The sequence below is a fragment of the Cavia porcellus genome, unplaced genomic scaffold (genome assembly GCF_034190915.1).
Source record: "Cavia porcellus strain 051 isolate PalLab524CR breed Dunkin Hartley unplaced genomic scaffold, mCavPor4.1 scaffold_28, whole genome shotgun sequence".
Classification (NCBI taxonomy): Eukaryota; Metazoa; Chordata; class Mammalia; order Rodentia; family Caviidae; genus Cavia; species Cavia porcellus.
In genome coordinates, this window is record NW_026947511.1 from 28,499,401 (window position 1) to 28,513,223 (window position 13,823).

The 13,823-nt window shown below is 48.8% G+C and overlaps 1 protein-coding gene across 3 annotated transcripts; it reads right to left on the reverse strand.

Moving 5' to 3' along the window:
* Window positions 1-1,920: 1,920 nt before the first annotated feature.
* Window positions 1,921-12,365, reverse strand: Tysnd1 (trypsin like peroxisomal matrix peptidase 1). 3 transcript variants are annotated; one of them, XM_013156944.3, is made up of 5 exons: window positions 11,028-12,349; window positions 10,306-10,461; window positions 9,553-9,683; window positions 8,476-8,661; window positions 1,921-3,566 (listed from the first exon to the last, which is right to left on the reverse strand). In XM_013156944.3, the coding sequence occupies exons 1-5, from the start codon at window positions 12,203-12,205 to the stop codon at window positions 3,349-3,351; spliced, it is 1,869 nt and encodes a 622-aa protein (XP_013012398.2). In that variant the 5' UTR covers window positions 12,206-12,349; the 3' UTR covers window positions 1,921-3,348. The 3 variants fall into 3 exon arrangements, with proteins under 3 accessions (XP_013012398.2, XP_003473761.2, XP_063094684.1); XM_063238614.1 differs by lacking the exon at window positions 1,921-3,566 and adding an exon at window positions 4,079-5,853 and having other exon boundaries at window positions 11,028-12,365; XM_003473713.5 differs by lacking the exon at window positions 10,306-10,461 and having other exon boundaries at window positions 11,028-12,345.
* Between the last annotated feature and the right edge of the window lie 1,458 nt (window positions 12,366-13,823).

Below are 13,823 nucleotides of genomic sequence, written 5' to 3' on the forward strand. Positions count from 1 at the left end.
CAGGGGTAACAGGGTGGTGGAGGTGGAAGCTCAGCCCTTTGTGCAAACATCAGCGCTCACCCTTTGAGCTGCAGGAAGGATTCGTAAGATCGCTTCTCTGAAGGGTTAGGACTCGATGCCAGGCACACAGCAGCCTTTCTAGGGCTACAGAGATTTTATTTTGCAAATTAGTTTGCCCAAGGCCACTCTGTTCCTTGGCTGCTTTCTCCCCTACAAGCAACTCATAAATACTGCCCTTTGCCTTCCCAGTTTCCATGGATACTCTCAGAGAGGGAATCCTTTTTTTAAAAGCTTCAAAGAACTTTTTACCCATACTCCTAAGACAAGGTGCTTTGTGATAGTCCCTCTAGGAGACACTGGTGACCAGATTCATCTGCTGCAGGCAGTGAGGTTTGTATCCTCCCAGGAGCACCTGGTTATCAGCTCACAAGCTCTGGCTGCATCCAGTTCTCTGTAATCCCTGTCTCTTCCTTTCCTTGTTCAGCAACTGCCCAGGACATCTGGGTAAAGAGGGGATTATTTATAGTCAGAGAAGTGAGAGTCTCTGCCCTGTTCCCTAAACCTCCAGGCCCATGTGTGGAAGCAAAAGCTCCTGGTGGGCTTGTCCTCACTCTGCCTGGCAGGGATCTATCCAGGAAGCCATGGGCCAAACCTTCCAGGCACAGTGAGACCTGCATGTGGCTAGGCTTTGTGAAATTCCAAATAGCTTTCATCTTTCACTTTTCGTCTTAAAATCCCATAAGGAAAATCGTGCAAGTGTTAATTTTGACACCAAGAAAACATACCTTAGGACAGCTCTTCAGAGCAGAGATCTTACTTTGCTAGACTGTGGGTCACCACCGACCCCATACCAGGTTCCTGAGGAATTCACCCATGTGTGGTAAATGAATGATCTTAAAAATTAAAATATAATTCACATGCCAAAAACTCACCCTTTTAAAGTATATAAATCAGGTATGGTGGTGCACACCTATAATCCTGGCACCTGGAAGACCAAGGCTGGAGGATTGCCAAGAGTTCAAAGCCAGCTTGGGCTACACAGTGAGCTCAAGTTAGGCTAACCCTACACAGCAAGACCTGTCTCAAAAAAAAAAAGACTGGGGTTGTAACTTAGTGTGAAAGCCCTGCGTTCACTCCCCAGTACTGCAAAATAACAAAGATAATAAATAAAGCTATCAGAAATGATGGGAATAATTAGCACTGACCAAGCAGCAGTTATTCAACCAACAAACATCAGTGGATGTTAAACCTAAGAGGTGAAAGAAGGGTAAGAAATAGCATATTTGCATAATCTCAAAGTACCCCTGCAGAAGTGTTTTTTTTTTTTTTTTGTCTTTTTCATTTTTACCAGTACCAGGGATTGAACTCACAACCGCCTGCTTGCAAGGCAGGTGCTTATGCCGCTGAGCTAAATCCCCAGCCCCGGGAATTTTTTTTTAGTTGCACAGGAAAAATGGGACATTTACAGTGGAGAGATCCAGAAGGGAACAATCATACTCAAGTAATCCACATTAACATCATCTTGATGGGACAAGTAAACATCATGTGCCGCCCAAGAGGGCACAGAAGAAGACACTGCTTGAGGGAGAACCCTGCTAAATACGGAGATTCGCATCCAATCCTGGGGAGGTTTGGACCAATCCCAATGAAGAGACAGCTCACGGAGATTGGCTGGTGTCCTCATAAAGTCCAGGGCACAAAACCCAAGGAGATAGAGAAGCTGTTCCCAGTCAAGGAGAACAGGGTAGTGGCCAGTACCCATGATCCCAAATTAGATCTTTTGGTTACCAAAAACATCACCTGTTGACATCTAGGTGTATGGGTATATGGGGGTTGTTGGAGCTTGTCTGAGAATTTGAAATCATTACAAAGTAAAACTATATTTTAAAAGCAGTAGGGGGCAAGGAAGACAAAAATAAATGAATGAAACAGGGATCCTTTCTGTCTTTATTTTTAGAGACACGGTCTCACTATGCAGCCCAGGCTGGCCTCCAGCTTGCCATCCTCCTGCCCCGAGTGCTAGGATTACCACACTCAGCTTCTTGTCTCTCTCCCTTCACTTGCCAACCAGGTGCAGAGGACACAGTCGAGGTCTCAAGGGCCCCAGACCAATGGCACGAGAGGGAAGGCGCCGGCTGTCTCCATCACTCGCACAAAACCAACCCTTCCTGCTTAGACATTTTCCAATTTTCTCTCTGCTTAGCCCTCCTGGAACAAGCAAATAGTTCCATACGTCCTTGTCCCATTCCTGTTGCTCTTGGCATGGAACACCCTCCCCTTTTCAGTCTCCTACTTAGTATACCCTGAAGATCCTTGTCACAGTTTAGCTCAAGTCGCCTTGATGAACCCATACTCGGTCACCCTCTCTGGGTCTATGGACATATTCTTCCATGGGAAAAGTTGCTCAGCTCACTGCACTAGCAGATGGACATACCAGAATCACCAGAACATCCAGTGAGCACCTTGGTATCACACATGCTGGAATAACACCACCCCTGGACCTGGACTCCAGCCCCCAGCTACCACATAGGATTTCTCTCACACTAACCTGGCCCTCTGTATCACGGAGTGCTCTGCCACTGCCCACAGCTGGCATTCAACATCTAGATGTCAGGAATAGCACTGCCAGGCGCAGACTTGCACATGACTAACCCCCAGAGCCTGCATGACAGGAGAGCATTCCAGGAGAAAAAAAAAACACCAGAAAGCATCCCAGACACAGTGCATTTTCTTTCACTGCCGAACTCATGAAAAAAAAAATCTGACCTAGCAGAGCGTAGGTGTTGTGCGGTAGATGTTTATTTCTAAGCCGCAACCACAAATTCTACCCTTTCCATCCCTGAGACCCAGGCCCAGGACTGATAAATGAAGGCACTGTGTCGGAGCAAAGGCCAGACATCCCAGCTCTGAGACTGGCCTGTCCCAGGGTGTGGCAGAGCAGGACCCTGTACTGAGGTATCCTGAGCAAACCCCAGGGCTGCCGGCCCACGTGACACAGGCAGCCAGCCAGTGGCCATTGGGGTAACAGGGGATTATCTGCCTACCAAGACCAGTGCTCTTGTGCCTCTGGACTAGGGTCCCCAAAAGGAAAGGAACATAGCTGAGTCTAGTACCAAGGGCAGAGAGAAACACTGGCTCAAGGCAGCACCCCAGAATGGGTTGCAAGGCTGAGGTCCCATGGGACAAGAAAGAAGTCTGTCCCGAGGCTCAGAGCTCAGATCGTGGTCAACGGGTGGAGATGAGGCGGTCCAGCTGGGTCGTGACCGGTCAGGAACGGAGCCTGGATCCTAAGGCAGCTACCACCTCATCATTTCTTATGATTCCTCGTTCCCAGAGAGTGACATGGCCTCAAAGCTTGCTCCTTGGGACCGTGGGCTGGGGCCGCTGCAGCCGCCACACCACCCTGATGGGCTCGGCGGCACGGTCCAGCTCGCGGAGGCCACTCAGGTCGCCCGTCTGAAGGTACTGCTGCAGGGCCGGCTGGAGCACTGTGATGGGAATGCTGAAGTTCAGGTGTGGGTAGGTGGCCCCAGTGTTATTGTCCCGGGTATTGCTGGCGACAATGCCTGTCAGAGGATCAGAAAGCACAGACGGGCATGAGCCAGGGCACAGAAGGACGCCACTGGGAAGACCATTCCCAATCTGCACCTCTGGGGCCTGCAGGGGTTTTGAAACTCCCCCTAGTGACGGACACTGAGCTTCCTGCCACAGGCACCTGCTCCTCAATCGTCTCCTCTGAACTTTACTCTCCTTAACACCATCTGCATCTCATATGCTCTGGATTCCCCTATTTGACCAACTTCTTTCATCCAATTTTTCTGGTACTGAGAATGGCGTTTGCCAGAGTAGACCCAGGAACGCTTACACAATGAATGAAATAGGACCTGCAGTGTCTCATGTCTGGCCTGCTATTATTGTTTTTGCAGTACTGGGGATTAAACCCAGGGCCTTCACACCGAGATACATCCCCAGCCCTTTTTTAAAGACAGGGCCTCAGTTGCCCAGGCCAGTCTTGAATTATAATTCTCCTGCCTCATCCTCCCAAAGTACTGAGATTAAAGGAACGCACCTCCACATCTGGCTTGTCTATTCTTTAATGTTACCCCTGCAGAAGCTTTGCCTCAAAAGGACAGTTTCTGTGTTCCTCTCAGTTGACTTTCCCCATGCAGATATCTTACATCATAAAATATTTATCAAAATCAAGAAATTAACTTTGGAACGTTAATACTGTGGAAATCTTTCGGCTTTCACTCGTTTTTCCTGACTATTGTCTTTGTTCTTTTCCAGGACTCAATAGTGCATTAATTGTCATGGCTCCCTAAATCGCCTGTGACCTGAGTTGGTTCCCAGCCTTTTCTGTTTGTGCTCTTTACAGTTTGAAGAGCAGAGATCAGCTGTTTTTGTTGGAAGGTCCTCAATGTGGAGTTATCTCATGTTTTCTCATGACTGGACTAAATTCTGTATTGAGAAGAACTCCACAGAAGCAATGAGTCCTTCCCTCTATTCAGAAGTATCTGATGTCTATACATAGTATTTGTCCTTTTACTGGCCCAGGTATCATGAATTTAGGACCTTGTGCAAGGTGGGCAAGTGCTCTACCACTGAACCACATTCCCAGCCCTTATACACGGTTCTTATTTTGTTTGTTTTTGAAACAGGCTGGTCTTGAACTCCTAGCAATCTTCTTGTCTCAGCCTCTTGAGCACTGGGATTATAAGTATATGCCACCATATCTGGCTTTTAGGGGGAAAATTCGGAGGTTATACAAATACTGTTTCTATTAAAATTTTGCACACTAAATTTAGTATCCACCCATTTAGAACCTATTTGTAACAACTGCTACTGCAAACTCGGGAGCTTTTAATGAGCTACATTCTCAGCCCCAGTTGGGAGCCATTGAAGCTGGAAACTGACCACATGTACAGGAGTGAGGCATGGCCAGCCCAAGAACAAAGACACCACAAAGGACAAGATAAGGTCACAGCTGAGGACACCTGGCCCCAACTGCAATTAACTAAATAAAGACTGTAGCTGCAGGCACTTCACTCCTGTAGTGAAATACAACATGGAGATCTTCTCCTAAGATACTTCTCTGAAATTAACATAAAATAGTTCTCCTAAATGAAACATAATCTGTTACTTGTCAAAGTCCTTGAACCACTCCCAAGGTCGTTCAGTTTCCTGTGTTTTCCACTCTAACCCCTTCCTTGTTTGAAAAACTAAAAACATATGGGCCACCTAGAGACATTCCTTGTCTTAGCCCCCAGACTCTCAATCTCTGCAGAGGGTTTTGATCCTCCTTGAGCCCTAAAATCATATCACTTGTCTCATTTATTTTAACCCTTTGCCATATACTCATTTGGAGGATTGGCCAGGTCCCCAGTAGCCCCATTTTTATTTTTGAGACAGAGTCTAAGTCGCCCAAGGTGGGTTTAAACTTGTGATCCTGCTTGCCTTGTCTCCCAGAGTGCTGGGCTTACTCACAGGTGTGAACCACCACTGTTTACTGCAGTGTCTCAATAGTGACTTCCTATTTCCCTCATTCCACATTTACTGATTAGATTTCTGTAAAGAGCTACAGTTTTTCTCTACTTCTAAACTTATTCAATCATTTATATCAGGACAGACTCATGGATACTCCTTTTCTTTGGATTAGCGTTTATAGCAAATTGTTGCTATTTGTTTACGTTCTTCTGCATGTTCTGGTGGGGCCTCCTAGAGGCTGGTTGCTGGTCTTGTCCACACTTAAGTCCCCATCATTTGTGTTGGGAGCACGTCTTCTCTGGACATGATACGTTTGGCTCATCTTGGCTATGTCATGTCCTGGCTCTGGAATCCATCAGTTCTTGATTCCTTTTGTCACAGAAGGGTATTTAGAAACCAAGATCTGAACACATGCATACCCATATTTACAGCAACACAATTCATAATAAGTAAACCTTAGAAGCAGCTTTATACGTCCATCAGCAAATAAGTGGACAATGTATTTACATACAGTGGAGCACTGCTCCGCCATAAAGACAAACCTGAATCATTTGTAGGAAAATGGATGACCATGGAGTGAAATAAATGAGATACACAAGCTTAAATATCTCATGGTTTCCCTTATATGAGAAATCCAAGATATAAATAAAGAACAAAGTAACAGATAGATAAGGCAGGTATAGTGGCACATGCCTGTAATTCCAGCATTCAGGAGGCTGAGGCAGGAGGCTCCCTAACAGTTCAAAGCTAACCTAGGCTACACAGTATAAGACCAGCCTGAACTACATAATGAGACCGTGTTTCAAAACAAAAAAGATAGATAATAGAAAGACTGGCCTTTCTCAAATAGGAAGAAGACCAAGAGATAGAGGAAAAAGGGAGGGAAGGGATAAAAAGGGGATAAAAAGGGAGGGAAGGGCATAAAAAAAGAGGAATAGGGCAGGGACTTAGCTCAGTGGCACAGTGCCTGCCTGGCAAGAACCAGATCATGAGTTTGATCCCCAGTATGAAAAAAATAAAAAAGAGGAATAGAGAAATTAAGGTTGGTATATACACCAACTTCAAACAAGGAATGTAAATATTATATACTACAAAAATGTACTAGTTTGCCAGGCATGGTGGCACACACCTATAATCCTAGCACTCAGGAAGTTGAGGCAGGATTACTGTGAGTTTGAGACCAGCCTGGCTACAAAGTGAGTTCAAGACCGGCCCGAACTGCATAGTGAGACTGTCTTAAAAATAACAACAACAACAAAAAAAGCAAACAGTTACTATTTAAAAAAAAAAAGAACCCAAGAGCTAAGCTATAGGTATGTTCTAGGCATCACTGCTCCTGGCCCCTTTCAGCAGACAGAGCTTAAAGACAGAGACTGCGTGACTATTAACTGATGTGCACACAACAGAGTTCACTTCTGTGCTCACCAGGCTATAGACATGGTTTTAAAAGTCAGCCAAGGGGCTGGAGGTTTAGCTCAGTGGCATAAGTGCCTGCCTTGCAGGTAAGCAGTCGTAAGTTCGATCCCTGGTACTGATAAAAATGAAAAAGACAAAAAAAAAAAGTCAGCCAGGATTGGGGAAAAAAAGATATAGGGAAAAATTGTGACAGGTGATTCCAACTGCATTACAAATAAGTAACATAACCTGAGTTCCTCAGATAGTGAAGTTCTGCCTGGACACTCGAAACCTAAAGACAAGAACCAATGCACATGTGCACTCCAGCCCTGTGCTCTACTGCCTACATTTACAGCTCACAGGGATGTGGGCTGGTAATTCTTACACTATTTTCTTTGTAAAGTAGGAATACTACACATATATACTATGGTTGGTACATATGGTTGGACAAATACATATATTGTAAACAGGAAAAGCTATGTCTCTTGCTACAAGTGAAAAAGAAACAAAATGCATGGTTAGTATGAATCAAGTGATGCCACATATAGAATTCTGGAAGTTTTTACAGGGACTCACACTTTGATTTTGAAAAAACTCCAAGTGACTCAGTTAAACAAAAAACTTAGCCAGGTGTGTGGATGCATACCTGTGATCCCAGCACTTAGGAGGCTGAGACAGGAGGATCACGAGTGAGGTCATCCTGAGTTACATATGCAAGTTGAAGGCCAGCCCACCCTACACAGTGAGCCCTGCCTCAAAAAACAAAACATGAAACAAAAACATTTGAGTTATAATTTTTGTTGCTGTTGTTGAGGCAGGATCTTACTATGTAGTTCAGGCTGGCCATGAATTCCCTTTGTAGCCCAGGCTGGCATCAAACCTGTGATGATTTTCGTAAGCCTCCCTGCTACTGGGATTACAGGCATGTTCTCTCCACATCAGGCTCAAGTTACAAATTTTTAAAATTTGATTTTTTGGATTTGATTTATGGTTTTCCTCTTCTGTTTTCAAGTACTAAGGACTGAACTCAGGGCCTTTGCACAAAGCTGTATTCTCAGCCTTTTCTTTTTTATTTGGAGACAAGGTCTCGCTAAATCATTATTAAACTGCCTAGGCCAGGCTCAAACTTGCAATCCTCCTGCTCAGCCTCTCAAAACGCTGAAAATTATGAGCATCTGCCACCAAATCTGGGCATAAGACTGAAAAAAATTAAAAGTTTCTAGCTGCTCCTGAACTGTGCTAGGTCACATCCGTCTATGGCCACAACTTGCAGCAGCTGAGCAAGTTTCATTCTAGCTGATCCCTGACCCTTTACCTCCACTTCTTCTGTCTTCACTCATTTACCTCCTGACCTCTGTGCACTGAAGAATTTGTGAGCCTTGGACTGTTCCAACTCTTGAATTTCACACATCAGAGCCTGGAGCTCAGCTTCTTCCCTCTCCACCCACTGAGGCAGAGCAGCCTGAAATCTCCAATCACTAACTCTGGGCCTGAGGCGCACCATCTCCCCAGCCAGAGGGCTCTCCTTGCATTGGACACTGGGTGGGACAAGGTCCTGATAGGGAGAAGGCTGGGGAGGGCCAAGGGGCTGGTTACCCAGGAGGTCCCCCGAGTGGGTGGAGAAGAGGGGTCCCCCACTGGAGCCACCATGCACGGCACATGTGGTCTGCAGCATCACTGGCGTGTTGTCCACCTGCACCACAGCTGACAGGATGCCCGAGGTCACCGAGGGCCCACAGGCTTGGCCGAAGACACCAAAGCCCACCACAATGACAGCTGTACCTGCCAGGGGAGAGAGGATGCTAAAGTGAGACCTTGCTCCCCACCCAACTGTGTCCCCTCTTAAAGCCCAACCCTTCTTTGCCTTTTGTGTTCTGCTCAGATATTGACACCTCCAGGGAGTTCCCCAGCGCCCCACAACAGGAAGAGGCCAGGACTCTACTGAGTTCCCAGCACCACATCCACTCAACTATATGTTCAGCATCACTAGACAAAGCGGTCAGTTCTGGGGATTCCTAAACCTAGCTAGGTGCTCAATAAATCAGCTTTTCCTGGGACCAAGAAGAATCTTGCTGAAAAGAAAGTGATGATGGGTCACCAAGCAGTCATCTTGCCCATTCTGCAGGAATGGAGCCAGGCACAGGGCTAGGCACAATACAGGTCAACCAATACAGGTCAACCGATCCTGGTCCTCAGCATGCCCAGGAGGAAGATATAACAGCCCCTTTCACAGACATGGAAACCAAGGCAGGGAACAGCTAAGTGGTCCATCCTAGGCCACCAGCTGGCAGAGGAGATGCCAATCCAGAGCCCCAGTGCCCATCATCATATCACGCTGATTCATGAAATAGGTCATCAGTACCTAACAGGCAGCATCATAAAGCCTTGTATTAAATGATGCCTACAAGGTGCTACAAGCTCCTCTGGGCAGCCTGACATGTCTGGAGCCCTACAGGGCCCAGCACCCCACCTGCCCTAGCCCCTGGGCTGTGCTGCTGCAGCAGGGAGGCCTCCAGCAAGTGCTCCAGCTGTGCCACCCTAACTCCCTACCTCAGCTAGGGTGGGGACATGAGCAGGCACCTGCGCTGGCATGGCAAGTGTCCAGCACTGACCTTCCCGGGGTCTGGCCCAGGCCAGAGAGTTCCTCATTCAGGCTGTGCCCTTTGTCCTTACCTTCATGGAAGTGCTCTACAGGCTTAGGTATAGGGACACCATCCAGGTCTTCTTCCAGGCTCACCACTGCTATGTCATACGGAGATGCCTCCTGGGTAGCAAACACCACATGTCCCCAAATCGCCACACTCCTGGAAGTAAAGGAAATAAATGACAGGCTAGCATTCTGCCCCTTCAGCATCAGGGAGGAAGGAAAGTGACAGTAAAAGTCATGAACTTGCGTCTAACGATCTAGGTGTCAGCTCTGAGACCTACCAGCCAGGCAGCTTTTGGTAAGTCACAACCAAAGATGCTTTTTAAACTGAAGAGTACTTCATGAGAGCTTTCTTTACTGCACCATGAAAACACCTACATCTAGTGAGCACTGTGGGCCAGGCCCAGAGTGGACACCTTGTGGACATCATCTCATTTCATCTTCATAAGCCTGTAACTAGTCACTGGTATTATCTCCAATTTAGATGGTGCAACTGAGGTCCAGAGAGGTTAAGTAACTACCCCAAGTAAGTGGTGGGAGCCAAGGAAGCCCCAATGCCCTTGCTCACATAACATGCTAGCATGTCCACAGCACGAGTGCTAGGCTCTGGTCCAAGACATTATATGTGAACTCATAAGGAGACAGTTTAGACACTCTGCAAGGGGACCTTCTAGCAGACCTTGTGATTTTCTTGGGCACAAAAATAGTGGGGAGGGTAAGGATCCCGGGCCCACATCCCAGGGAAATCCTCCAGGATTCCCTATAAAATCATTGCTAACCTGCCAGTCACCAGTGGGGAGCGCTGTGGCAAAGCTGGGCTAAGAGGAATTCCCAAAGGCTTTAGATGCAGGCTGAGCTGAACTTGGGAAGGGAAAGGCTGGGCATTAATACCACATGCTCTTCTGCTTAGCTTGGCCTGATCAAGCTCCTGAAGCCTCAGAAAAAAGAACAGATAGGATAAAAGGAGAGCAAAGGGAACAAGTGACTGGCCAAAATCCCAGCTGGCTGCCTACCAGGGTCACCCAAACATAATTTGGAATAGGCACATCTGCCCTGTGCTCTAATTAAGTAGAGCCTATGGCTGTAATTTCCACACAGAAAGGGGCCCAGCTAAGCTCTAAGCGATAAACTAAGGCTAAGCTCTAAGAGATAAACTAAGATTAGCCCAGGGCAACACCCAGACCCCAGGTCCTTTCCCGGCCCTTTCAGGGTTGAAGAGGGCAGGCTGGAGAGTTTCTGGTCAAAGGGCTTAGTAGGTGTGAGGTACAGGGCTGGGAGGCAGTGAAACTGCCCAGCGGAAGCTCAGAATGACAGAGAGCTCTGACTCGTCCTACAGGTGGGAGCTTCGAGGCTCCCAATTCCAGAGGTGCTTGGAGCTTGGTTCTGGGAGTCAAAGAGGAGGGAGGGTTCACTCTGTGCACTCAAATCTTCACAATTGGAAGGCCTGATCCGCAACCGAGACCCTGGGAGAAGCAGAGTGAAGCATCCACAGGGGCCTTACTTTGGGTTGGCGGAATGCACCAAAACCTTGGCTGCCTCTCGAGGGGCCACATGCCGGCAGGTCACCACAAGGCGGGGAGCCATGGCCACTCCGGAACCCCACACGCTGCCGAACTCCACCAGCACGGCTGCGGCTGCCCAAGGGGGACTGAGTCCTCGAAGAGGCAGGCTCCGCGGGGAGCCCACCTCGGTTGGCAGCAGAGCGGCCAAGGCGGCGATGTCTGGCAGGTGGGCAAGCGCGGCGCGGGCGGCGCGGAGCAGTGGACCCGCGGCACAGAGCAGCGTGAGGCCTACCCACTCGCGAGCTTTCCAACACAGCGGCGCGGCCACCAGCGCCACCAGCGACCCCGCAGGCCGCGCAGCGAATACGCCGCCGCCCTCGGTGCCGGGCAGGCAGCGCGCATCCGTGAGCAGGAGCGGGCCTGCGGCATTGCTAAGCACACCGCGGCTCAGCGTGTTGAGGAAGATGTCTGGGCAGAAGGCCCCGAACGGGGAGCCGCAAGCCAGCAGCGGCGTTCCCTTGGCCACGGCCCCAAGGGGCGCCACGGTCATGGCTGGCCCATGAGCCGCCTCTGCCTCCGCCTTCGCCGCCGCCTCCCCGCAGGGCTGCACGCGCAGCAGCGCGAACCAGCCCAGCGCCCGCAGCTGGTCCTCCTCCTCGTCCCCCGACACCTCCTCCTCCGGCGCCGCGCTGGCGAAGCGCCACTGCTCGGCAGCCTCGCTCCCGAAGAGGCGCGCGAAGTGGGCCCTGAAGGCCGGGCAGCTCAGGAGCAGCAGCAGCTCAGCCGCGCGCGGGGTCTGCAGGAGTCGCCCGCGGGGCTGGGCAGCCGGGCAGGGCTCGAGGTCGGCACAGCTGGGCGTGAACAGCCCGGGACGGCCCTGCTCCGAGCGGCCCGCGGGACTCGCGGCCGTTGGCCCCCACTGCACGTGCAGGCGCAGGTCGTCGCCGCAACTGTCGCCGGGCAGGAAGGTGGCGCCGGCCGCAGTGAGAGTCCCACTGCCCCCGCGCAGGAATGGGGTGAAGATCCCCCCGTGGCACAGCACCAGGACCGGGTTGCGGCTCAGGATGACCCCGCTGCAGCTCCACAAGCCCGCCTCGGGCTGCTCGGCCCGAGAGGCGCTCACCACGCAGCCTGCCTGCTCGGCTACCCTCATGGTGGGCCCCCACTGCCGCCTCATGACCTCAGGGACCGGACACCTGGGGCTTGTGGGAAGACCAGCAAGCAACCAGGACCCCCGAAGGGTAGGCAACCCGGCGCAGAGGAACCCACGGCTGAAATACCAGAGGTGCAAGTACTGACTCGGGACTTCCTTGTCTAGCCCGATTGGCTAAACCCCATTAGCTCTCACCTGATTGGCTGGGCATGGCGCCGAACCCTGATTAGCCAATCAGGCTAACGCTGATTCCCCCCTGTTCCCGCCCTCTAAGGTTTGCTCAACCTCTGGGACTTTAGAAGCAGCTGTCCCCTAGGATGAGCCCTGCGAGAGTGACAGGCGTGCGGCGTCAGGAGGAGACAGGATGAGATGGGAGGAGAACAGGGCGGGTCCCGTCAGCCCAGCCTCTTCTCTTTGCCGGGAGTAGGTACAGCACTGAGCGCTGACGTGGCTAGTTGTATCCATGCTTTGACAAAGTGGTTTGCCCTGGCACAGATGTAGGACATTTATCCTCAGGATTCCGGGGTAATACGCGCCAGGAAATAGCAGGTATTTTGAAACTTTGAAAGCAAACCCCACAGCAGTCCACTAGGGGGCATGGGACTTGCAAAATTACTCTCAAGATCTTTTATTGTCAAAGCCCCAACACGACAGATCTCAGGGAAAGTGGGTTGGTTTGCTCTAAATTAACTGTTCTTAAACTATGACAAAGTTGCTAAAGTAAAAAAAAAACAAAACAAAACAAAAAATGAAACCTACAACCCTATAGTTTAGTGAGCCCATTTCACATAATGACATAATCACCATTCAGGATTTATGTAGGTCAGAAGCCAAATCCTTTTTCTTGGTCCAGAATGGAAACAGTTCAAGATTTTGCAGGCCATCAACCCTGCAAATTGTTCAAATCAAAATATTCATCTCTGCAGTGGTAGCACACAAAAGCCTAAAGAATGGTAGCTATGTTCAAGAAAATTTTAAAAACTTTAATGTCACTTAAATTTCATGTTCCGCAAAATAGCATCTTTTTTTTTTTTTCCAATCATTTAAAAGTGTAAGCCAAGGATTTTGCTCAGCGGTACAAGTACCTTCTTGGCAAGTTCAAGGTCATGAGTTAGATCCCTGATACCAAAAAAAAGATGTAAAATCCATTTTAAACTCCTAGGATAGAACATAGCTAACAGTACAGCTTTGCCCCAAAAATTACAATATCCCTTCTCTAATTTAGGTTATAGAACTTGTTATATTTTTGGAAAGTATCCTTGAGGACAGGCCAACAGGTGAACTTCGTGATATCCCCAAATTGGTCACCACGAGCAATACATTTTATGAAGGTCTGCACTTCTGTGTCACTAAAATACATGTCCATCTTTAGTAAGGTTACTAATACACATTTGTCAGCATTAATGAAAAAAAATTTTTTTTAAATATTTGTTAAATGACAGAGTTTTGCAAAATTTTAGATTCTATGAATAAAATGAGTGCTGCTAGGTATATTATCCACACAGCACAGGAAATGTTCCCAGGGCCCCCAGTAACACAAACCTGTTTGAGAAAGAGTATTTTCAAGACCAAAAGTGAGCTGTCCTGTAGGAGGCACTGTCTTCTTTTGGCTTTGTGACACACTAGATAGCTTGATCATAGC